This window comes from Chrysochloris asiatica, unplaced genomic scaffold (assembly GCF_000296735.1).
Source record: "Chrysochloris asiatica unplaced genomic scaffold, ChrAsi1.0 scaffold00072, whole genome shotgun sequence".
In the NCBI taxonomy this organism is placed as follows: Eukaryota; Metazoa; Chordata; class Mammalia; order Afrosoricida; family Chrysochloridae; genus Chrysochloris; species Chrysochloris asiatica.
Window position 1 is genome coordinate 10,654,078 of NW_006408590.1, and position 23,060 is coordinate 10,677,137.

The window sequence follows — 23,060 nt, forward strand, 5'->3', positions numbered from 1 at the left end:
TTACGGGAGTAGAAAGCCTCATCTTTCTCCCGCGGAGCGGCTGGTAGTTTCGAACCGCTGACCTGAAGGTTCGCAGCCCGATTCGTAACCACTACGCTACCAGAGCTCCTTATAGGCAACTTAGGGCCTATTTAAAAAGCAGTGTTTTTACTTAGTTTTGCACAAAGCTCTGCGGTAACGGGACCAGGAGTAGGTGTTTTCACTGTAACATTCAGAGGGTGGGAGTTGCTTGTGGTGGGTGGTCCCAGCACAGTGGCTACTTCTAGCAGGACACAAACTACTGATTTGCCATTTGGTTGAGGTTGGTATTGCCAAACTGCATCCTCTTCTGTGATGGACTGCCCCCCTTTGCATGGTGCTGGGGTCCTGGTGCAACCTGTTCTCTTGGAAGGACTGGGATGGGGTCCTGAGTCCAATCTCCCTGAGCAGCTGTGACCTGCTCAGACTTGCCCCTATTCAAGGGTGAGCCCACTCTGGGAAAAGGCTGAGACCCAGGCCAGCTCCCAGCACTTGGCAAGTCACTGGACATAACCAGGCAGAAGCTGGATAACAATGGACAGCAGATCTGTCTGTCCGTCCTCACCACACTGGAGCAATGGCGCCCAGGACATAAGGCAAGCAGAGCCTGAGGGGCAGCAGTCCTTCCTGCCTTCAGGGACTTGTAGGAGTCGGGGGGGGGGGGGCGGTAGGAGGAGGATCCAGTGACTTTCTAGCCCACCGCAAGAATCCCTTCCCATCACCACACCAACTATCCACTGCCATGGAGTCTATCCCAAGTCACAGCGACCGTGTATAGGGTTTCCAAGACTGTAACTCTGTATTTGTTGTTGTTGTTGTTGTTAAGTGCCATTGAGTCGGTTCCTCTGTATAGCAGCAGATAAACCTCATCTCCCTCTCATGGAGCAGCTAGTGGGTTTGAACCACTGACTTTGCAGGTTGCAGCTCAATGCCTAACCCACAGCATCATCAGGACTCCTTAATATTCTCATCAAGCAGGGCTTAAGTAGACTGCTTGGTTATCTCCAGTGACAGGAAGCTTCCTACCTCCTGTTTTGTCTGGAACCTATCTTCTAAGCAAAGATGTTGTTAGATATGAATTTCTTAATACTGATCTAAAACCTTCCTTCCTGTCTTCCCTTCATCTTCCTCCTCCCCTTCTTCCTTTCTTTCCTAAAAATCATCTGCTTTTCTATATATTGATGATGGTAGAACTATCCCCATCTGCTGCATTTGCCTATTTATATACTGTGCCAAGCAACATTTCACCGCATCCTCTCAAGAAGGCTGGAGGGATGCATCTTCATTGCACTGTACATACTACGCAATGGAGAGGTGAAGGGCCTGTGGCTAGGAAGTGTTGGAGCCAGGGTTTGAAGGCAGGTCTTTCTGATCTCAAGACCCCTGCTTCGTACTGACTTTCTGTGAGTCAGGACTGTGCTGTGTGACCTTGGGGAAGTCATTTAACCCATCAGGACCTCAGTTTCTTTATTTGTAATATCAGCTTTCTCGGGTTTAAAGAACGTGTCCATCAAAACTCTTGTAGGGCAGGTTGACCAGTTAAACAATGCCATGGTTGCCACCTGCAAACCATTTGGTCCTTGTCCATTGTTGTTGTTGCTAAGTGCTTTGGAGTTGGTTCCAACTCATAACGACCCTGTATAGGGTTTCTGAGGAGCAGCTGGTGAGCTTGAACTGACGACCTTGTTGTTCAAACTGACCTTGCAGTCCAGCGCATTAACCTGCAGCGCCACACCAGGACTCCTTGCGCATTGTTGTTGTTGTTGTTCTGTGCCGTGGAGTTGATTCTGACTCATAGCAACCCTGTACTGGGTTTCTGAGGCTATAAATCTTTACGGGCGCAGAAAGCCTCATCTTTCTCCAGTGGAGGAGTTGGTAATTTCAAACTGCTGACCCTGAGGTTAGCAGCCCAATTTGTAACTACTACATTACCAGAGCTCCTTCCTTGCCCATTAGGAATATGATAAAATGAAATGCCAGTGTGTTAGAATATTCTAGAAGGAGAAAGGGGAAAGACCTTTTTTCCCCCTTCAGCTTAATGAAAGGGCAAGCAAAAACCTCTTTTTATCTACCCCTTATGGTTTCAAATCTTTTTAAGTATAAAGCATTATTTTGTTTACAGTCTGGCTCCTGGACAGTCTCTGACATGTGTTTTTCTTATTCTTTTTTAATGTGTGCTTAACTTGTTTTCTTGTAACTTGTTCTTTTTTACCTAAAATCCCTCAGTTCTGGTACAATAAAGGTTTCAGTATTCAGAAGTTCTTGGTTAACAGCAGACATGCTGTGTGAGCCATGCACTGGGAAAGGACCTCATGAGGCCATTTGATCCCTCCACCCCTGGCCTCAGACTGGGGACACTGACCTTGAGTGCGGATGTTCTGCAGGATGAAGTACAGGTACTCCCCGCAGATGCCGGCCGCCTCCACAAACTCCTCCTGTGTCATGCTGCAGAGCTGTAGGCCGCTGACGTTGAAGTGGCAGAAGGAGATGCAGTTGGCATCCAGCTTGTACTGGTCGCAGCAGAACTGGAGCCATTCCCAGACGTGGCGCTTGGTCCAGTACTCGGGGTGGACGGACGTCCAGTAGGAATCACAGGCTGCAGCAAAGAGGAGAGAGAAGTGAGGGATGATGCCTTCAAGAAGAATGCACTCATTACACTCAAATCACCACCTTCTCAGTGTTCTCTGTCCATTGAGGAAAGAGGCTCCAGCCGTGGGGTGGTCTGCCGGGGCCAAGGCCACCTTCTATTCCACAGAGAAAAGCAGAGGGGCTGGATGGACTTTAGGACCAAAGAAGGAATGACAGGGGCAGTAACCCCAGTCATGACTTGGTAATATCCGAGTCTCATCCTAATGTGGCACTGTAGGATAAGCACTGAACTGCTCAGCATAAGGTCGGTGGTTCAAACCTACCAGCAGCTCCTCAGAACCCCTATACAGTGTCGCTATGAACTGACTCCACCACACTTAGTAACAACAACAATGGAGAAGGAAAGAAGGCCCTCCGGTTATTTGGTTTCAGACACTATGGCATCAAGAACACAGGCTTTGGAGCCTGACAAACTTGTGTTCAAATCCTGTTCTACCACTTTCTACTTGGGCCAGATCCTTAACTATTTATGTTTCATTTTTTCTCATCTGTAAAATGGGGATAATTTGCTCAATTCACAGGAGTATTGGGGGAACTTATGTGGCTTGTTTGGCACACAGAAAACTATCAGTCAATTTGATAGTTATCACTGGACTGAAAACCACAAGATTGGTAGTTTGAGCCCACCATGAACCCCACAGGATAGAGATAAGACTTTCTACTCCACAAAAGATTTACAAGCCTCAGAAACCCTATACATGGTCACCAGGAGTCAGAACCTACTTGACAACACTTAACAAAAACAACAACTGTGGCTAGGCACCATTTGAAGCCTGTTGAGTCCCATCGGCTCTTATGGAAAGCTACCCAACACTAGGTATTGGTTTGTACACAGCCTTCAGTCAACTTGTACCAAGGTTTGGGTTAGATGCCCAGAGCTTGGCAGACTTTGGATCATCATGGTGGGCCCTTCTGGAGTTTGTTGTGTTGCTGTTGTTGTGCTTGGTGGATTTTGAAGATTTCCCATTTCCTGGCCCTTGCTCCTTCACTCCTTCAAAGGGGTCCCCTACACACCCAGTTGTCTGAGAGTCTGAGAAATGACCATACCTTGGTCCAGGGGGAGAGGCTGAGTACTCGCCAGTCCTGTCCCAGTGCAAGGAGAAACAGAAAGGACAGCAGAGACAGAACATGGAAGAGCTAGATGCTAGGTACTTGGTCAGACTCTGATGTAAATAATTCTAACAATTGTAATGGGATTCAGATTCACTCATTCAATCAATAAGTGAATGCTTCAATTCCTCATTGGTTAGATGGAGGATAATAATAACCTCAATATAATAGGGTTATCGGGATTAATTGAGTCAAAACCAAAAACCTTGTTGCCATTGCATCCAAGCCCACTCATAGTGACCCTGTTGGACAGAGGGTTTCCAGTGTTGTAAATTTGTACAGAAGCTGAAGGAATGGCTAGTGGTTTCAAACAGCACCCTTTCATGCTCTTAACCATGGGGTCACCAATGCAAATGAAAGTGATCAGAACAGAGCCCGGAAGGAAGGTTGTAATGCCATCATTAACATTATTATTCACCACTTATCATACATGACGAAACAAGGACAAAGAATTCATGGTGGATGAAACAGATTAGGTCTTTTTCCACACGAGGTTATATGAAGGTACTTCAAAAAGCTTATGGAAAAATTCCATTACCTTTTAATTCAATTTTTCCATGGACTTTTTGAATCCCCCTCATAGATGAGGATTTGACCAAGAGCTCACAGGCAGAGATGGAAGTTGAACCTCAGATAGAAGTGGGAAATCACTACTCTTCCCATTCCATCACATGGATTCTCAAAGGCTCAGTGAAGGGCAGGGATAAAACGTGGAGACAAAGGTAAGTAAGAAGCCCTGAGGAGAAAAGGGTGGGGGTGGGGTGGGGTGTTTGAGAGAGCCACTGAGAGGAGAGAGAATAGTTCAGGCTGTATGGGTGACAGGAAGGGTCACTCAGAGCTAGACTCCAGAATAAACAGCCATGACTCTATTCCTGTTGTTGCTGTTGTTGTTAGGTGCCATCGAGTCGGCACCTACTCATAGCGACCCTATGTACAGCAGAACGAAACAATGTTTGATCCTCGGCCAACCTCACTACTGTTGCCATGCTTCAGTCCATCGATGCTGCCACCTGGCCAATCCATCTCATTGGGGGTCTTCCTCTTTTTCTCTGACCCTCCACCTTAACAAACATGATATCCTTCTCTAGTGATTGGTCCCTCCTGACAATATGTCCAAAGTATGAGAGACGAAGTTTGGCCATCTTGGCCTCTAAGGAGCATTCTGGCTGCACTTCTTCCAACACAGATCTATTGGTTCTTTTGGCACTTTTAGTATTCTCCTCCAACACCATAACTCAAAGGCATCAATTCTTCTATGGTCTTCCTTATTCACTATCCAGCTTTCGCATGCATATTCCTATTCCCTCTTTAAATGCTTTATTTGCTGCTCCCATATCTAGCAGATCTGTGGTGCCCCAGCCCCAGGCAGCAGAACAACGCCAAGGTGGGCTGTCTGCCCTGTCAGGTGTTGCTGCTCACTAAGCTCCCACACAGTGTATCAACTGTGGGTCCAAGTGCCCTTATCTACGTCATCTCAAACTTCTCAAATCCTCCCAACAATCCTATTCCAACAGATATGACCAAGACATTTCATCTGTGAGAAAACTATGAGTCTCGGAAAACTCAGAGCCTTTCCAGGCCATCTTTCTTTCCAACATGGAATGAACTGAGGGGAACTCACATCAGAGATAACTTTTATTTAAAAATTTAAATCAGATCTGTATGCACATAGATCAAATAGTCTACCAGACTGGTTAAGCCCATGTTCCCGCCTCTATCTGTGGGTGAGGAGGGCAGGGGGTAGGTAAGGTTGGACCCGTCTTTTATTCTCTGGGCACTGGCTGGAGTCCCCTGGTGGCTGCCTTGTGGCAAACAAGGTCTCCTGGGAAAATAAGGTGGCCGTTCTCATGCCAGTTCTGTGGTTTCATTTACTGATTTCTGGCCCGAGTGAACCTAAGGGGCCTTTTGACTTTCCTGGTATTCTGATGAGCGATGTTTATGAGCCTTGAAACTCTTCAACCGTGGTCTCGAGCTGAGATGACTATCAATGTGTGCTCGTCAGAGGACACAGTTCATTCATTTTCATGGAAGGGCTTTACCAAGTCCCCACTCTCCTCCCCTCTCTCCACTTCCACCCCCTTATTATTATTTTTGGCATTTGAAGAGGGCCATATTGTTTCTGGAAGCCAAGAGGGCCGCACAGATTCGGAGAAATGGCCTGTTGGGCAGTGGGCACTAACACTAGGAAGGTATTGCTGGCAAAGCCTCCCTTCTCCTCAGCCCTCTCCTTTGAAGCTCACCCACAGAGCAGGCTTTGTGTGCAGTTCTGGCCTCTGGAGGGAAGCCGGGAGCCAGAGCCAAGGGCAGCCCACTCTCCTCATTAGGAAAGTCCTTCCCACAGCTCCCAGAGCTGAAACAAAAATGGTCCTTCTCAGTGACAAGAAGAGGAATGAGAGCCAACATCCTTTTAGGTGCATTTGGGTAGTGATGTGTTTTGGCAGTCTCATTTCTGTGCCTCACCACAACCTCATCCTTGGCCCTCCCCACCTCTCCCTGTCACTCTCTACGTTCCTGTCACATTGGCCTTCCTCAGTGCTTCCTTCTGCCTTTTCATTAATTCCTGCCCATCCTCAGAGGGTCCCCCGACTGCCCCCTTTATATGTCTCCCTCTTGAAGGATTCATGTCCATCTCCCTCCCCAGGCCATAAGCTCCCTGAGGCTGGGCCAACTGGTCTGTTTTGCTCATCCTGAATGGGAAGTCCTTGAAAGCAGGCCAAAACACTGTAGGTGTTCAGTGAATATTACCAACTGACCAGATGACTGATTATTATCTCCAGTTTACAGGTAAGGTAACTGAAGTTCTGAGAGGCTATGTGACTTGCCTAAGGTCCCAGAGATAAGTCAGAGAGTTAGGCTGCACAGCTACTCTCCTGACTTCTGATGTGGTGATTTAGCCTCGTACTGTGCTTCACTCTTCTTGGTTGAGAAGGACAAAGTTAGGCAGACATCTTGAAACTAACTGAAAGAAGATTTGGATGAAGGCAAAATAATGCTACAATTTGGGATGTATAGATCTCCTAAGTCTGGAAATTCAGAGAAAGGATGGAGAATGACAATGTTAGCAACCCCAGTGAAGAATACATAGTTGGTTGGTAGTGGTTATGTGCTGTGGAGTTGGTTCTGACTCATAGCAACCCTGTATAGGGTTTTCTAGGAGCGGCTGGTGAGCCTGAACTGCCAATCTTGCAGTTCCAACCAATCTTGCAGTCCAGAGCATTAACCCACATTGCCATCCTTGTAGGTATATGGATATAATCTTATCACTGAACAGCAGTGTACTTCAGTGGTGTTGGTGTTGTGCCTTGGAGTCGGTTCTAACTCATAGTGACCCTGTATTGGGTTTCCGAGGCTGTAAATCTTTATGAGAGCAGAAAGCCCCATCTTTCTACCTTCAAACAGTTGATAGTTTCAAACTGCTGACCTTGAGGTTAGCAGCCCGACTTGTAACCACTATGCTCCCAGAGGTAGACGACCCTTTTTGCTGTTTGAAAGAGATGAACAGCAGACACATGAAAGGAAGGGTAGTAGACCTGTGGAAAAGATGATCTTGAATAAGTTATATTGTCTGAAAACAGTATTTCCCTCAGTGCATCTACCGTTTACAAAAGAATCTAAAGGTTTTTCAGAAGCTGAGTTACAGGATCCTTCCACATGTGTTTAGCAATCAGGAATGGCATCCTGGGCTGATAGACTTTGTTTAGAGGCCACTATTCAGAAGCAGGAGTTGCCAACTCCTTTGAAGTTTGAAGTAGGTCAGGACACTCATTCTAAGGGCCAGATGCATTGAGAAGAAGAGTTGAAGAGCTATGGAGGATTAGCAGAAATTCTGGGGGAAACTCTCACCAATGATACTATAACCTTGGGTGCTTTTAAATTCTGAAGGAGGGCTTTCGCTTTTAGAGTTGGGTTGGGGCACTCAAATGTCCACATGGCCAGCAGGTAACATCCAGGCCTGAAGTGGCCCTGGCTGGAGGTGGTGAGTACTGGAAGGTTCATGGCCAAGTTGCTTCCCAAATCCACATATCCACTGTCAGGCAGGAAGTGGTCCCTATGTTGTCAGGCCCAGTTTGCTACGTGATTAGTTGATCATGAATCTGATTTTGATTTTTAAGTGCTAACAAACTGATTCAATTTTTAAGATCCACTCTGAGGTCCACTGAAAGCTCTCTCTTGGGTTCGACAGACCTCCTGGCACCCAGTTTGTGATCCCACATCCCACAGGCTTTTGGACAGCTGTCTCCCTTGAGGTTACTGTTAGTGCGAATGTGCTAAAACCTTTCTTTTTGTTTTCAGTTGACTGGATGTATTTCTAATTAAACCTTATCTAGAAAGAAGCAGAGCTGCTTTGCTCAGGACAGAAGTGAAGGTCTTAGGGTGTTCCCCTCCTTAGCTCCAAGAGGCTTCCTGAAAATCACTGCTCTGGAACCTGGAACTAGGGGTCCCTGAATTTTGAATTCCCCCTAAAAGTTGAAAGTGGTCTTACACTTAGTGGTCCTGCCATCTTGGAAATCATCTGCAAAATGGGAACAATAGGACTGGCTTCATTGTGCTGTTAAAGGGAATAAGTACACCAGTCCCTGGAAAATGCTTAGAACAGAGCTGGGCATGTAGTAAGTACACTCATTATTGTTGTTGTCGTTGTTAAGTGCTGTGGAGTGGGTTCTGACCCATAGCAACCCTATATAAGGTTTCCAAGAAGCAGCTGGTGAGCTTGAACCACAGACCTTGTGGTTCAAAGTGACTTTGCAGCAACACTATCTATTTATGCTTCTTATTATTGGGGCCACCTCCTGGGCTTCCTGTACCTCTGCTTTAATTGTATTTCCTCAAATACACAAATAAGTGTGTCTTTCTGTGTATGTGTAGGTGAGCAACTTTATTCCGTTTCAGAGCTATGAGTTTACTTTCTTCATGAAAAAACAAGGAAGTTCTATAAGAAACCAAGCTCCTTTGCCCTGTATCACCAGCATGAGTTAGACACCCTAATGCCGTCATCGTCTATTCCAAAGACTAGGACACAGGTTAATCTATGTGACTTTATAAAATGCTTGATCAGAACACACACTCCTGAAACTGGGGTAAGAGGAGGGGCCGAGACTACACCCCCAGGGTGTATGGAAGTCCCGTGATAATCACTGCACATGTTTAGTAGAAAGGTCAGACAGTGGGTCCCTTAATTGTCCACTTCCATTCTTGGTTATAAGGAGTTCTGGTTACGAGTTGGGCTGCTAACATCAAGGTCAGCAGTTCGAAACTACCAGCTGTTCTGTGGGAGAAAGATGATGCTTTCTGCTCCAGTGAAGATTTACAGCCTTGGAAACCCTATGCAGGGTCATTATGAGTAGGAACCAACTCCGTGGTACATAACCAACCAACCAACCAATTCTTTGTTATAGACAATGGATATTTTCTCAATCTTAAGCAAAGTACTCTTAGAAAAAGTAGAGCCCCTTGCTACCCCTTCTAAATGGTTGCTATCCCTAAGCCTTTCCATCCTACATATTGATTCTGGAGCCAACCCTGGCCATTTTCTTGAACCCTCACTTAAAGCAAGAATTTTTAATTTTCGTGGGGGGGGAGGCATTTAAGTTTTTATGTTACAGCAAAACAGATACACAGCAGAATGTAAAATTTACTGCCAAAGGAACTTCAGCTTAGAGCTTTGGGTTATGACCCTTGATTCTCTGGAGAAGAACTTGATCTTTTTCCTGTCTGGGGAGAATCGATGGAAATGTTTACAAAGTTAGAGGAGGGTGCCAGCTACAGGGATTCAGATTGCTGTTACCATCACTTCATTCTAGCATTCTGCTACTGTCTTCTCAGTGAGAAAGGGCCTTCCAGGGTTGTGTAATGTCACTGAGCTTGGACTACTGAGATAGATCTTCCTGATTTGGAGCCTTGGTTCTTCAACTTACTAGTTTTCTAGCCTTTCTGAACCTGTTTTCTTCATCTGTAAAAAGGAAATAAAAAATAGTCTCTACCTATTTTTATTTCCTTTTTACTTCCTTTTCAGGAAGTTTGCTCTGCAAAGGAAATGAAAGGATGTATGTAAATACTTAGTCCTGTACCTGGGAGATAGTAACATTTCAGTGTATGTCACCTGGTCTTTGGGGACTGTTTTGTTCTGAGGAAAGGAGGCCTGCCCCACTGGAGCCTCTGTCTGGCTGTGATACCACAAGAAAAAAGCAAGGTCAGGTCTTGGCTAGGAAGAGGCAGACAGTCTGGGTCAGAGGAGGCCAGAGTCAGACAACATCAGACCATAATTAGCATGATTTATTAGCATAGGGAGTTGGGAAAGTTTTTTTTTTTTTTTTGCCTAGGGCAGCACTTAAGAGAGCTGGTCAAGTGGACCAGGTAGCATGGGGTGCCGGCAATTGCAGCTCTGTCACCGGGAGGGAGGACTTTATGAGGGAAAACCTGAAATAATAAATTGCTTCCAAGTTTCTTCCCAGAGCTAGTCTAGCCCCATCTAATAGCCTTCTTGGATTTCCTTCCAAGCCTGTGAAATGATTGAGATCATGAAATGGAAAATTAAAATTCAGGAGAAGTGTTGGGAACTGGACAGAAAAAAGAGGAGCTGGGCTGGCTGTGGCCTTGGAAGGGTGGAGCTAGAAAGGGGTTGAGAGAGCAAAGTCCAGTAGTTCTGGGGTCCTGGGGGTCAGCATGGTGGAGAAGCTACAGGGAACAGTGAGGACGAGATCGCTACCTGGAGGAGCCACCCCTCAGGCGGTCACATGGTTTTGTCTTTCTTTATCTGGTTTTGATTGAGAAATTCTTAGACCCTCCTGTGCACCTGCTCGCAAACATCCTTACCTAGCACGTGACTCTTACTTAGACCAGCCCACATGGGACTCAAATGCTTCTCCCTGACCTTCTGGAGATTAACACCCAAGATCAGCAGTTTCAGCACTTTAAAAAAAATATTATTTAAAAAGGCCCTCCCTGCAAAGAAAGTCTTGTTAGAAATTTCATTATATAATAATGGCTTTTCTCTTTCTTGAGTAAATGTGTCAGAGTTGAAGTTAAATGCTTTGTTTTTCATAGATTATCCTCAACAAAATGTCATGAAGTCATCTATTACATTGCCTTTTTTTATAAACAAAGAAAGTGAGGCACAGAGGGGTGAAATCTCTTTTCAAGATCACACAGTGAGTAAGTGGGTAGAACTAGAAGAAATCCTATAGGTGTATTCAAGCTCCCATGGCCAAGCCTTATAATAACCACGGTGTTACACTGTCTCTGGCGTTCCTGGTGTGGCACTGTAGGGTCAGCACTGAACTGTGAGCCACAAGGTCAGCAGTTCAAATCCACCAGCTGCTCCTCAGAAACCCATACAAGGTCATTATAAGTTGGAACGGACTCAATGGCACTTAACAACAACATATCTGTGGAAGGAGTCTTGGTGTGACTCTATCGGCTCAGCCCTGGACCACGAACCACTGGCAGTTCAAACTCACCAGCTGATTCTCAAAAACCCTATAAAGGGTCACTATGAGTCGGAACGTACTCAATGGCACCTAATAACAACATACTGTCTATATACACAAAATGGAGGAGCCCTACTTGAGAGTGGAAGGTTGGCGTCTGACCTTCTCATTTGTCACTCCACCCTGCTTCTATGATGACCCCTGAGAGATTTCTCAGGAACCCACAGAACTATTCTAATCTAGAAATGTTCTCTGCAGACAAATGGGGGTAGTGTGAAGAGATGTGTATGGCGTGTGGCTGTGCACTTGTGAAGTTACACAGGTGTGCAGGTGTGGAGCTCTAGGATGGCGTTCCAGGAAGTAGGAATGACAAGGATATTTAGTGACTTGTCACATGGTTGCCTATTGTCACTTGATTGGAGAAATCACTTTTTAAAGTAATCACATGCATGTGAAAAATATACAGCCAACCCATTTTGATAGGAGTCCTGGTGTGGTGCTGTAGGATAAGCACCGGATTGGCAACAATAGAACTGACTCTATGGTACTTAATAGCCACAACAGTGGGCCCCTAACAAGAGTGGAAACTAGATCTCTCAGACATCAGGAAAAACAACAACAACAAATCAACTCTTGAACCCAGACTCCAACAGGAAGCTCCCATTGGGGCAGACCCTGTATGACAACCTGAATTCCAGAGGGAGTTTCCTAAGCGGAGGGAGCGTTTCAGGAGAGAAGTCTCAGAGAGAGATGGCCAGCAAGCACAGGGACTTTACAGTCAAGTCCAGAGGTGAACCCGGCTGCCCCCTCTCCCCTCAGAGAGGCCTTTGCAGAAACTCAGACCCCTGTGCTGCCTCTCTGGGTGGCAGTGTCACTGTCCTAAAAGGACAGCAGGCATCTCCACTGCCGGGTATTCCTCCCGCAGCAGAACTTTGGCTCCCAGGTGCCTAGTCTGCTCACTCAAGCATGACTTTTCATGACCAGTTTCAATGTTCTAAAGGTCAGAAAGAACGGGCCTCCTTCTGAAGCCCAGAGCAACCAGGTGGAAGGCCAAAAGCCTGGCTGGTCCCTAAAATAACATTTGGAACCTGGTCTCCTGGAGGATATTTTATTTTAATTGGCTACAAGCCTCGGTAGGAGTTTCTATTCATTCTCAAGGGTTGGCTGGAATCGGAGAAGCTTCTGGAAGAAATCCTAACAATGAACTGGTTCAACACCTCATCACAATGGTGGAAATGTGGAGGCCTCAGATGTAGAAAGTTGTGTTTACAACTCTAACGCTTTGTTGGATTTTTAAACGATTTTGGGAATCCTATTGGTGATTGCTGCTGCTAATCTTTCATTTTTAAACAACCACTTAGGTGTGCTTGCTGGTCTCTTTGCATATGCATGAACTCATTTCATCCTCCTAGTGACCCTGTGAGGCAGCCATTCTTCTTCTCATTCCCACTGCACAGATGAGAACATTGAAACAGCTGACATTAAGATGGCGCAGTTACCATCATGTACTGAAGGCCTGGTTCAAACTCCTTGAGAAACTGGTTGCTCCCTGCACGGGGCAGGTGGTTGAGGCTATTTGTTCCCTCCAATACCCCAACTTTCCTTCAGAAATGGCAGAAAGAGGGGGTCCCCAGAATGGCAGTCTTGAGTTAGAAGAGGCCTGGGGGAAGATGGAGAACTGGGCTGGAATGGAGGCGGCAAACAAGACTTCCTTTTCCCTCTTTGAATTTAACCTCCTAACCAAATAGGAAAGGAGCCCTGGTGGCATAAAGATTAAGTGCTCAGCTGTTAACTGAAAGGTTGGCTGGTTAGAAGCCACTAGCTGATCCACTGGGGAAAGATGAGGTAGTCTTCCCTTAGAGTTTACAGCCCTGGAAACCCTCTAGGGAAACGAGGCATTTCTTAGGTCTGCTGGGGAAATGCAGTATGTATGCATATCTGTAGGAGTCAAGTCCAGGTGCAGTTATCTGGGGATTTCAGGTGAAAGTGAGAGACTTGGTGTGCACATGTATGGGGCGTGATAGTGGTTGTCTGTGTAGTCCCGGCCCTGGCTTCCTGGTGGTGGGGACATTCCATGTGGTCATTGGAGACCTGACTTCTCCTGTGATCTGGAGGATAGGATCCACCAGGGCTGGGGTGCACAGGGTGAAGGCTCTAGGAAGATGACAGCTGGATTAGTTCTTATATTACCACCTTTGGGTGTACACCTGCCCAGCCCAGCTGTCAGCCAGGCTTGCCATGATGAGTAGTCACCCTAGCACCTTGGGGACAGAGGCTCCCAGAGGGTTTCTGGGACATAGGGTTTGCACAAGGCACCAGGCTCCCTTCTCATGGGGAGAAATACTGAGAGAGAGGAGCAACGCCTGGGGGACAGCAAGCTGACTCACGTGTACCCACAGTTGGGTCAGACTGTGCTTTAATATAACTTGGTTCCCTTCGTCCTCACAGTGACCCTGATCATCTGTGCTTTAGCGATGAGGACATAGAAGCTTTGAGAATAACAATATTATTATCGATCCTGAATGGCTCACCATTTGTAACTGACCACGTAGGACGGTTGTTAAGGGTATAGGTGTTGAAGTCAACTTGCCTTATCCTTTGCTGTGGAGTTGATTCCAACTCACAGTCAACCTACAGGACAGAGGATTGCCCCATAGGGTTTCCAATGTCGTCAGTTTTTGCAGAAGCAGACTGCCATTTCTTTCTCTCAGGGAGCAGTTGGTGGCTTTGAACCGATGACCTTTGGGTTAGCACCTGAGCACTTTAACCAAGCATGTGATCTTGAGGAAGTCACTTAACCACTCCGTGGCTCAGTTTCTTCATCTATAAAATGGTGATAATAATTGCCCCTTTCTCATAGGGCCTCTGTAAGGAGGAAATGGGTACTTGGCATACATCTGGCATGTAGCTAGCGCTCAGTAAATGTCAGATAATGCCGTGGAACCCAGCACTCACAGTGTCCAGGACTTTGGGCTAAAGGCTTCCTTCTCACAACATTATAGAAAATATTATTATAACCCCAAGTTGTTATTGGTGGTGGTGGCTGTGTGCTGTGGAGTCGGTTCCGACTCATAGCGACCCTGTACAGGGTTTCCGAGGCTGTAAATCTTTACAGGAGCAGAAAGCCTCATCTTTCTCCCACGGAACAGCTGGTAGTTTCGAACTGCTGACCTTAAGGTTCGCAGCCCGATTTGTAAGCACTACGCTACCAGAGCTCCTTCCAAGTTGTTGTTAGTTGCTGTTAACTTGATTCCAACGTACAGGGAATCCATTTGTTCAGAGTAGAACAGTCCAAGAGGCTTTTCAAGGACTTTTGAACTCATATTGTCAGGCCTGTCTTTCAAGGCATCTCTAGGTAGATTTGAACTCCCAACCTTTTTGCTAGTTCAAAAGTTGAGTGTTTAACCATTGCGCTACCCAGGGACCTCAAGAAATTAGTATTATTTCCTCATTTTTTCTGTTAGCCAAATGAGACTCAGAGAAGTTATCTGAATGACCCAAGACCACAGAGCAGAGAAGAGGTTGGCATGAAGATTCTAATGCTGTCTTCCCTGCAGAGATCACCATTCCTGCTGGCTCAGCCCTCCCTGGGCCCTCTGCCCTAAACTCCAGCGAAGGGCTGGCATTTCCAGACTCCAAGCACAGCCTGGTCTTCTAACTGAGGCCAGTACCATCTCCTGCCCAATCCCATCCCAGCTGCCCTCAGAAGGACTCTTCCAGATGTACACACCTGTTTGATGCTCAAAGACAGGGTAATACTCTTCATTGCTGAACAGGTCTGTCCACGACATCAGGGGGTCACAGAAGGATGCGTTGGGCAGAAAAGTACTGTGTGTCACTGAGTCCAACATCACCCTGCAACAACAGTGAAGAGGCTGTGAGGAAGTGCAGAGCAGCTGGCTCCCGGAAGCCCACACTGAGCACAAGCGCCCAGCTGGGCAGCTTTTGGGTTTTAATAAGGACAGCAAACAGTGTATGCTGCCGGCTACAGGCCGGGTACTTCTCCCCATGCTGTCCATGTATGACCTCATTTAATCCTCGCCACATCCTGTGAGGGTTACATTTCTACATCCATTTTAGAGGCAAGAAGACTGAGGCACAGAGGGGGTGAGACAATGGCCTAAGTGACATAGCTTGTAAGTGGCAGAGCTGGGATTTGAGGATCCAGCCCCTTACTACATCATACTGCCTCGTTATTTACATTTCATCTGACATCTGACCACCTGAACTCTGGTTTATAATGTCTAACAATATGCTTCTGAAAACCCAGTAAGAATTGCTACACATGGAAAACCTTGAACCCACGATTCTAAAAGACAAAAGCTCCAAAAGCAGAAAGAGCGAGCGTGTGAGTGTGTTTGGTGCAAACTTGTTTCCCAGAAAGAAATCAGTTCTAAATTGAGGTGAAGCTAATTATAGTTTTCTTCTGTTTCATTTAGTGAATATCCATAGGCTGGATTACAGAAATAGGAACGTGTTGGAGTTGACCTACAGCCTGTAGGTATGTTCTGTATTCTGTGGTATAGACGCGGCATCACCTTCCCAATATCTGAACCATTCTGAATTTGACAATGTATTTGGCTGCAGGGTTTTGGATAAGAGAACCTACGATAATTGTTACTAGCATTAGCTGACTTTGGACTTCAAGCCAATGACTTTCGCACTTTATGGTCATTATTCACGGTCTCTTCCAAAGAGTGGCTCTGAGGTACAGGCACTAGCGTGACCTGATTTTATAGATGTGGGATGGGGAGTGCTGAGATTCTAGGGTAAGGGGCATCCAACCACACAGCTGATAGGTGGTAAAGTTTCGGTAATGACTGAGATTTGTCTGTTTCAAAAGCCCATGATTCCAATCTCTGCATTCTATTCCCTGTGCATGTTGGTAAGGGGGAGGTGTCAGGGGGATGTGTTAGGCAGAAGAGGCTGAAACTGAGACGCCCCCCACCCAATCTCATTGTCAGACCTCCTCTTTGCTGTTTCTTATATTTACATGATTCAGAACAAAAGTTAGTCCATGTTTGGAGGGTTAAAAAAATCTATCCACTCAATTTCTCTTTTCTGATTTTTACAGCAATGTAATGAGCTGCTACTGCTGCTACTGTTAAGTGCTGTTGAGTCGATTCCAACCCATAGCAACCCTGTATAGGGTTTCCAAGGAGCAGCTGGTGAGCTTGAACCACTGACCTTGCAGTTCAAATGGCTTTGCAGTCTGGCGCATTAACCCACAGCACCACACCAGGACTCCAATGTAACGAGCTAGGGTGGCTCCATCCTCAGTTTGCCAAAAGGAACATGGCGGCTCAAGATCACACAGCTGGTGAGGATCAGAACTAGGTCATCAGGCCATTTGTATTCAGAGTTTCTGGGTGAACTTGAACCTCTAACCTCTTGGCTAGTAGCCAAGCACATTAACCATTTGCGCCAGCCAGGGACTCCTCTTTATTAAAAGCATGGACTTTTAAGATGTTAAAGAGCTTACTGATCATCAGTGTTTCTCAAACTTCACTCATTTGCCTACTACCATGGTCATTTTCATTCGATCCATACACTATGAGCACTATTATTTAGTTAATGTATTAAAAAAAAAAATCAACTCCCTTTTGTATTGTAACATAAATATTACTACCATAGAGGAAAAATATTCTTATAATCTACATAAAAAAATCCATCAAGTTGGTTCTGACTCATAGAGACCCTGTATAGGGTTTCTGTGTAAATATTTATAGGAGCAGAAAGCCCTATCTTTCTCCTGCAGTGTGGCTGGTGGGTTTGAACTGCTGACCTTGTGGTTAGCAGTCCAGTGCTTATCCTACAGCACCATTAGGGCTCCTTAACATGCATAAATTATAAGAATTTAAATCAAAATTGTTCATCCATTTATCATGTAAATCAGGGTTTAGCAAACTACAACCTGTGGGATACATCTGGCCCATAACTTGTTCTTGTTCAGTTCCCAGCTAAAAACGATTTGGCATTTTAAAAGGTTACAGCTTAACTTGTTATATAAGCACCTACATAATATTCTTGATTTTGCCTTTTGGATCACAAGTTCTAAAATATTTACTATCTGACCCATTTAAGAAAAAGTTTGCCAACCCCTGACCAAACTGATTTCATGTATCCCCAGTACATGCTAGCTGAGATGGTCCAGTGTCTCCTCAGCCCCACCATGCTCCAGCTGAGGAAGTGGAGGTTCAGGGCATTTGTATAATCTGCCCCAGATCACACAGCTGATGGACAGCAGAGCTAAGTGTCCGAGGACCAGCTGCTGTAGAGTTCATTCCCACTCAAGGTGTCCCTGTGTGTGTCAAAGGAGAATTGTGCTCCACGGGGGTGTCAATGGCTGGTTTTTGGAAGATCTTTCTTGCAAGGTACCTCTGGGTAGATTCAAATATCCAGTTTTTTGGTTAGCACTGAGTTAACTATTTGCACTACCCAGGGATTCTTTATACTACAGAAAGGTCTCAAGTTTTCTGACTCTCGTTCCATCTGCTTCCTTTTCTAAAAAACACAGTCACGTCTACTCACGGACACGTCTCAGATACACTTAGGTATCAGTAAGCGTAGACACACTGAGATTCCGTGATTCTAGAACCGGAGACCAATTTGTTGTGGTATTTGCTAATTCATGGTGAACCTCAGATGCAAATCTTTACCATCACTGCCATCACCACACCTGTGCTCCTGACATAAATAAACAATCAAATTTGAATTCTCAAACGTAGACACCTTTTTGGGTTATTCCCGACCCCTAGAATGACCAGACCCCAATAACAAGTCTCCTTCCGGAAGCCCTGAGAGGGTTAATGTGCCCAGCAGGTTATCATGGACTTGATCACCCCCTGGGAGCTGTGTCAGCCAGAGGTCAGGGCCGCCTGGGTATGGACTCGGATTTTCCCACAGATTGGATGGCTTTATATCCTGAGCGGGAGGCAGGATGAAGAGGGATGGGGCTGGTGGTTATGAGGGAGAGAAGGGCCCCTGGAACCCACAACCGCTTTTGCTTTCTGGCTTGGAGTTCTGGAAAGTTCTCCTAAGAGGGGGTTTAGGGTAAAGAAGCTTCCTTCCTGATCTTCTCATCAGAAGACTGAGGAAGAGGATGGCAGGCTGTGACACAACCTTCACTTGGTGGGTATGGAGAAGTGAGAGGTATACCCCTACATGGAATAAAAGAGACAAAAGTCCCCACATCTTCAACATCAATACAAATTCCCCCAATACAAAATTCAACAACAGGAGTGAGAGCTTTCACATTCATACCTGACAAACATCTCTCTGATGAATGGGATTTGATCATATAAACATGGGGAATATTTTTTGGTCAATAGGGTATTTTCCTCTACTGGTTGTTCTCTTCTCTCTAGACCACCTCACTAATCGGTCATCTCTCCAGTGCTGTACAGAAAGAACACCATTACTGATTCACTTGGGTAACTCCTTCTACGGCAAAATATATCCAGTAAGTTTTCTAAAGGGCTGTCTCTCTCAGGTGCACACCATGCTATTTTCCTTCTGCAATTATTTCTTGCTATTTGGAAAAATGTCTTTTATAAAAGCGGAGTGCTTTTTTCTCTTCTCTTCTCTTGCTATTGCAGCAGAAGGCGTATTATTAACTCAGGGCTTCCCACAAAAGACCTTGGCCACTTAGGCAGCACACACGAGGCATAAGAGCTCAGGAATGATGTCTGCTTTGTGTTTAGTAGCCCCTCTTCTTCAGGCCCTTGAAGGTCCTTGCAGTAATTGAACATTTTAGCTCTTAGAGATTTCTTGAACATAGGTAGAACAGGGTAGGTGGGTAAGAGCAAGTCTTTGGGGCCCCATTTCTGGGGACATTGAAGCCCCAACAATTTGAAGGCACTGGTCTGATGTTAGAGACTAAGCATTCTCAATAGACGTGAAGTTGCCTCTCTGAAGGCAACAATTGGTCCTTGGATCAAATCTCACATCTCACAATGGTTTGTGGCTCCCTCCTATGGCCATACAGTATACCTATGGTATTAGCATTTAGGAACAGAATATCTAAAAAGATTCCTTTGAAAGGAAACAAAACCAGTTTTGATTCATGGAGACCTCATATGTGTCCGAGTAGAATGGTGTATCATTGGATTCTCAATGACCGTGATCTTCAGGCATGTCTGGGTGCATGTGAACCACCAACCTTTTGGTTGGTAGCTAAGCACTGAAGTGTTTATGCCACCTAGAGACTCCAAAGGCTCATGTGAGGGTAATAATGAACAAAGGTTGAGAAGCACTGCATCAGACCCAAAGTCGGCAGAGCAGGAAGAGGGGACACCTAGGCAGGACCCTTGGCCTGCTGTTCAGTTCACATTTTCAAGGGGCTCTCTGGCCTGTCATCATGGGAAGAACACTGGATGTCATGATTCCGCCCTTTGCATCTTTCCAAGCCTCAGTTCTCCAGTTACTGGATGGGCTTGAAGGTCTGTCCTGGCTCCATGATCCTCTGTAGGCATGCACACACTTGGCCAAGACGTCTAAACATACACTCACGTATGCATACACATACACATATACACACAGATTCTTTTTGGAGATGTGGACCAACAAGATTACCAAAGTAGAGTAAAATCCAATCACTACACACACAGACAAACCGTTCAGTTCTGTGAAAGCTCTCAGATTCCTCTTCCCTTCCCTCCTAGGCCAGCTACCATCTAACCCATTGCGTGTGAGAGAGTAGGGAGAGCAGAGGGTTTTGGATGCTCTTTGCCTGGGCTATCCAGGCCACTTACGTACTCTGGGCCCTCATTTACTGCCCACCAACAGACCCACGGTTGTTGGAATCAGTTTCCCCCAAAGGTAGTCACCTTTCCAGCTGCCTGGTAAACAGGTAAAGACCAAAGAGCAAAAACCAAAGATTTACACAAGGAAGAGGAATCCTGTGGGTCTCTTCCATGACAAAGGCTGGCTGCACATAACCTTCTGGGAGTGAGACAGTGATGGCATGCAGAGCTGAGGTCTCCGGAAGCCTCCAGTCACTCCCTAACCCTTCTCAGAACCGGCTCACTCACCAAACATGCACACGGAGGTCCACCCAGTTAGTGGGGCAGGCCTGTGGGCTTCTTGCCCCCACGTGAGTCAGAGGCAGCAGTAGCAGGTACTCTACCCATGGCCTGAACACCGAGGTATCTCTGGTCAACCTTCCAGACAGAGGGGAAGGAGCAAACCAGTCAGCCTTGGTCAGTTTACCAGAGGAGGAAAATTCCTTCCTGACCCAGGCGGGGGCCATCAACTTCACTCTGGGCATAGGACCAAAAGTCCACCTAATTAAGCATCTACACATTGATTGCTCATGCACCAAGATATCACCATGTAGAGCAAGATTGTGAGGTTGCAAACCATGGAAAAGAGGGCCAAGAAAGGTCTTCCCACTATCAGAGCAGCGTTATGGGGTGGGGTGGGATAATGGTGTTGCCTCAGCACAGGAATGACCACTGGGTCCCAAGCTCTTTGGGCAAGATAGAGTCTATTTCTGACCATATGAACTTCCCTAAGAAGGGACACACTGAAGAAAACCCAATGGAGTATTTCAACACTTGCTATTAAAGGATTGTAGGCTAGGTGCTGGAGTGTTTGTTCTGGGAGAAACCAAAGCAGCTGTGCGAATGGATTCGCTGAAGTCTTGTCAAGTGAGTCCTCATTTTCTTTAGCTTGTTTAGTTGGCTTTGCTTGTTTGTTTTTAGCTGTTTTTTGGAAGGTTCCACAAAGCCCCATGGAGGGCGTGCCATGGGAATCTTACAGTGGGCTTTGATGTAGATCTCACCAGCTCTGGATTAGACACCAAAGCCTCAAACCAAGTCTGTTGGGACTGAGTTGATTCTGACTCTCAGCGACCCTATAAGATAGAATAGATGTGCCCGGTAGGGTCTCAAAGACAGTCTACCTTTAAGGAAGTAGAATGCCACATCTGTCTCCGTGAAGTGGCTGGTGGGTTCAAACCGGTGACCTTTTGGTTAGCAGCTGAGTGATTAACCACTGAATCACTAGGGCTCCTTCCAAATTAGACACCTTGGGGGTCAAGCCAATAAGACAAGCAACGTGGGACAAATCTCTACTGCTCAGCCTGCTGAGATTCTTTTGATTTTTCACACAATATAGAAATCTACAACCCTTTCTGAATGTCAGTTCTGTATTTGTAAAAAGAGGATTTTTAGCATACAATCCTCAGACTCTATTGGCCATTTAATAAAATTGATAATACTCTTAAATCAATCATCATCAATTTATAAAGGGAAGGTTGCTGCTCTGGTGACTGGTGAGAAAGGGAGATACCCACAATAGGGAAACAAACGCCTGAAAGAGCACCGTAAGTCATGAAAAAAAATGTACAGCATGAGGACAGTATTAACTCAGCTTTTACTCAGCTGGGCAAACAACCCCTATCCCAAGCACTTTAAACTTGACAAAAAACCCCCCAAGATGTTTCCTTAAATCATTTAACTTTCCAGGGTATCAATTTCCCTCATCTTCCAAATGAAGCAGTCATACCCAATGATCTCTGATACCCTTTCCAGCTTGTAAAATTCTCAGCATATTCAAATGTGGGTTCCCAGCTTGTTTGAGAAAGAGCATGTGGTACCGATAGTGGCCAGCAGGGGGCAAACCCGTAGGAACCCCTCATACTGCACTGCAGTTGTGACAAGGTCTGAGAATACAGTGGAAAACCCCTAACCATTGCTTTTCTGGAAGCGCTCTATTCCGAGGTGGTGTAAGAGGGCAAAATGGGTTTCTTTAAAATGATTTTGTACAAATGAATTCCTCAAAAATGCTCCTAACTACATAAGATCTCTGTACCAAGGACACAGCAAAGCAGACTGCCTGGAAAAGAAGGAGTTAATCCAGGGGACAGGGGTCCTCCCTTCAACTTAATTTGTGTGTATGTGTGTGTGTAAAACGCAGCATCCCTTCCTCAAGACAGCTGGAAGAGCTGAGTGCCTGTCTCAGTCCCTTTAGTTTAGTCAAGTGATCTTTAGGGAGTGGGGACTGTTGAGGAGGGGGTGGGTGGCCGTGCAGCCAAGAAGGCAATCCATTAAATCCAAGCCAAACAGCCCCCTGGAGGCAGGTGCCTGAAGGACACAGCAGAGGGGCTGTGGCTCTTGAGCTGGAGACAGATGAATAGACCCAGGCCCAGGCCCCAGCCCTAGTCTCTGAGCCCTGACACCCCTTACAACCCCTCCGAAAGAGCAAGGAAAAGGCGCTTGCTTACGTGAGGGCAGCGGTGGCTAGGTCCAAAGTGAAGCTTTCAAGGCAAGAGAAGGCAGGCGCTCCCCGCACCAGCTACAGTGGAAATAAAGGCACCTGTAGCCTTGTGATATAAGTAACACCTACAGACAGGTCCGTTTGGTTTTTCAGGTTTATGCACAGCCCCTTTGATGACGGTGACATACAGTGTGGCACAGCTCCTTGGGGGGGGGGGATGGTTCTCACATGCAGAAAGTTTACCTTTATCCTGCTTTTGTGCCCAGCTCCCCACCCCCGGCCCAGGGGACTCAGTAAACAAGCCGGGAATTCTTGCCTCTGGGAACTTTTCGGGATTGTGCTGCCTTTGCTGGGGAATTCTTCGGTGCGAGTGCGCTGCAGGGGCGACTCAGCCCTAGTGCTCCTCTATGCTGCCTCTTCCCCTGGGCGGGCCAGGTCCTGCTCTTTTATCTCGCCTGTCGTTCTCCCTCTATCCCTCATGGCAAGCAGGAAGGGTGAACCAGGCAGTGGTTATGAACACGAGTTTTTACAGCTTTGCATTTAAATCCTGGGCCTACCATTTTTTAGCTGGGTCGCTTTAAACAACTTAAGCAGCCCAACGGGGTCTCATTGGTGAAATGTAAAGTGTAATAGCTA

General features: G+C 46.2%; 1 protein-coding gene across 4 annotated transcripts in view; it reads right to left on the reverse strand.

Annotated features, from left to right (window-relative positions):
* Window positions 1–22,558, reverse strand: part of ELF5 (E74-like factor 5 (ets domain transcription factor)) — a 35,609-nt gene extending 13,051 nt beyond the window's left edge. Inside the window, exons 1-3 of one of the 4 annotated variants that reach the window (XM_006864884.1) lie at window positions 22,432–22,547; window positions 14,935–15,059; window positions 2,381–2,614 (exon numbers count right to left, since the gene is read on the reverse strand). In XM_006864884.1, the coding sequence (XP_006864946.1) occupies window positions 2,381–2,614; window positions 14,935–15,055 (355 nt within the window). In that variant the 5' untranslated portion in view covers window positions 15,056–15,059; window positions 22,432–22,547. Of the gene's footprint in view, window positions 1–2,380; window positions 2,615–14,934; window positions 15,060–18,161; window positions 18,179–22,431 lie in introns of those variants that run through there. The other 3 variants (XM_006864886.1, XM_006864885.1, XM_006864887.1) reach the window with 3 other exon arrangements.
* Window positions 22,559–23,060: the final 502 nt, after the last annotated feature.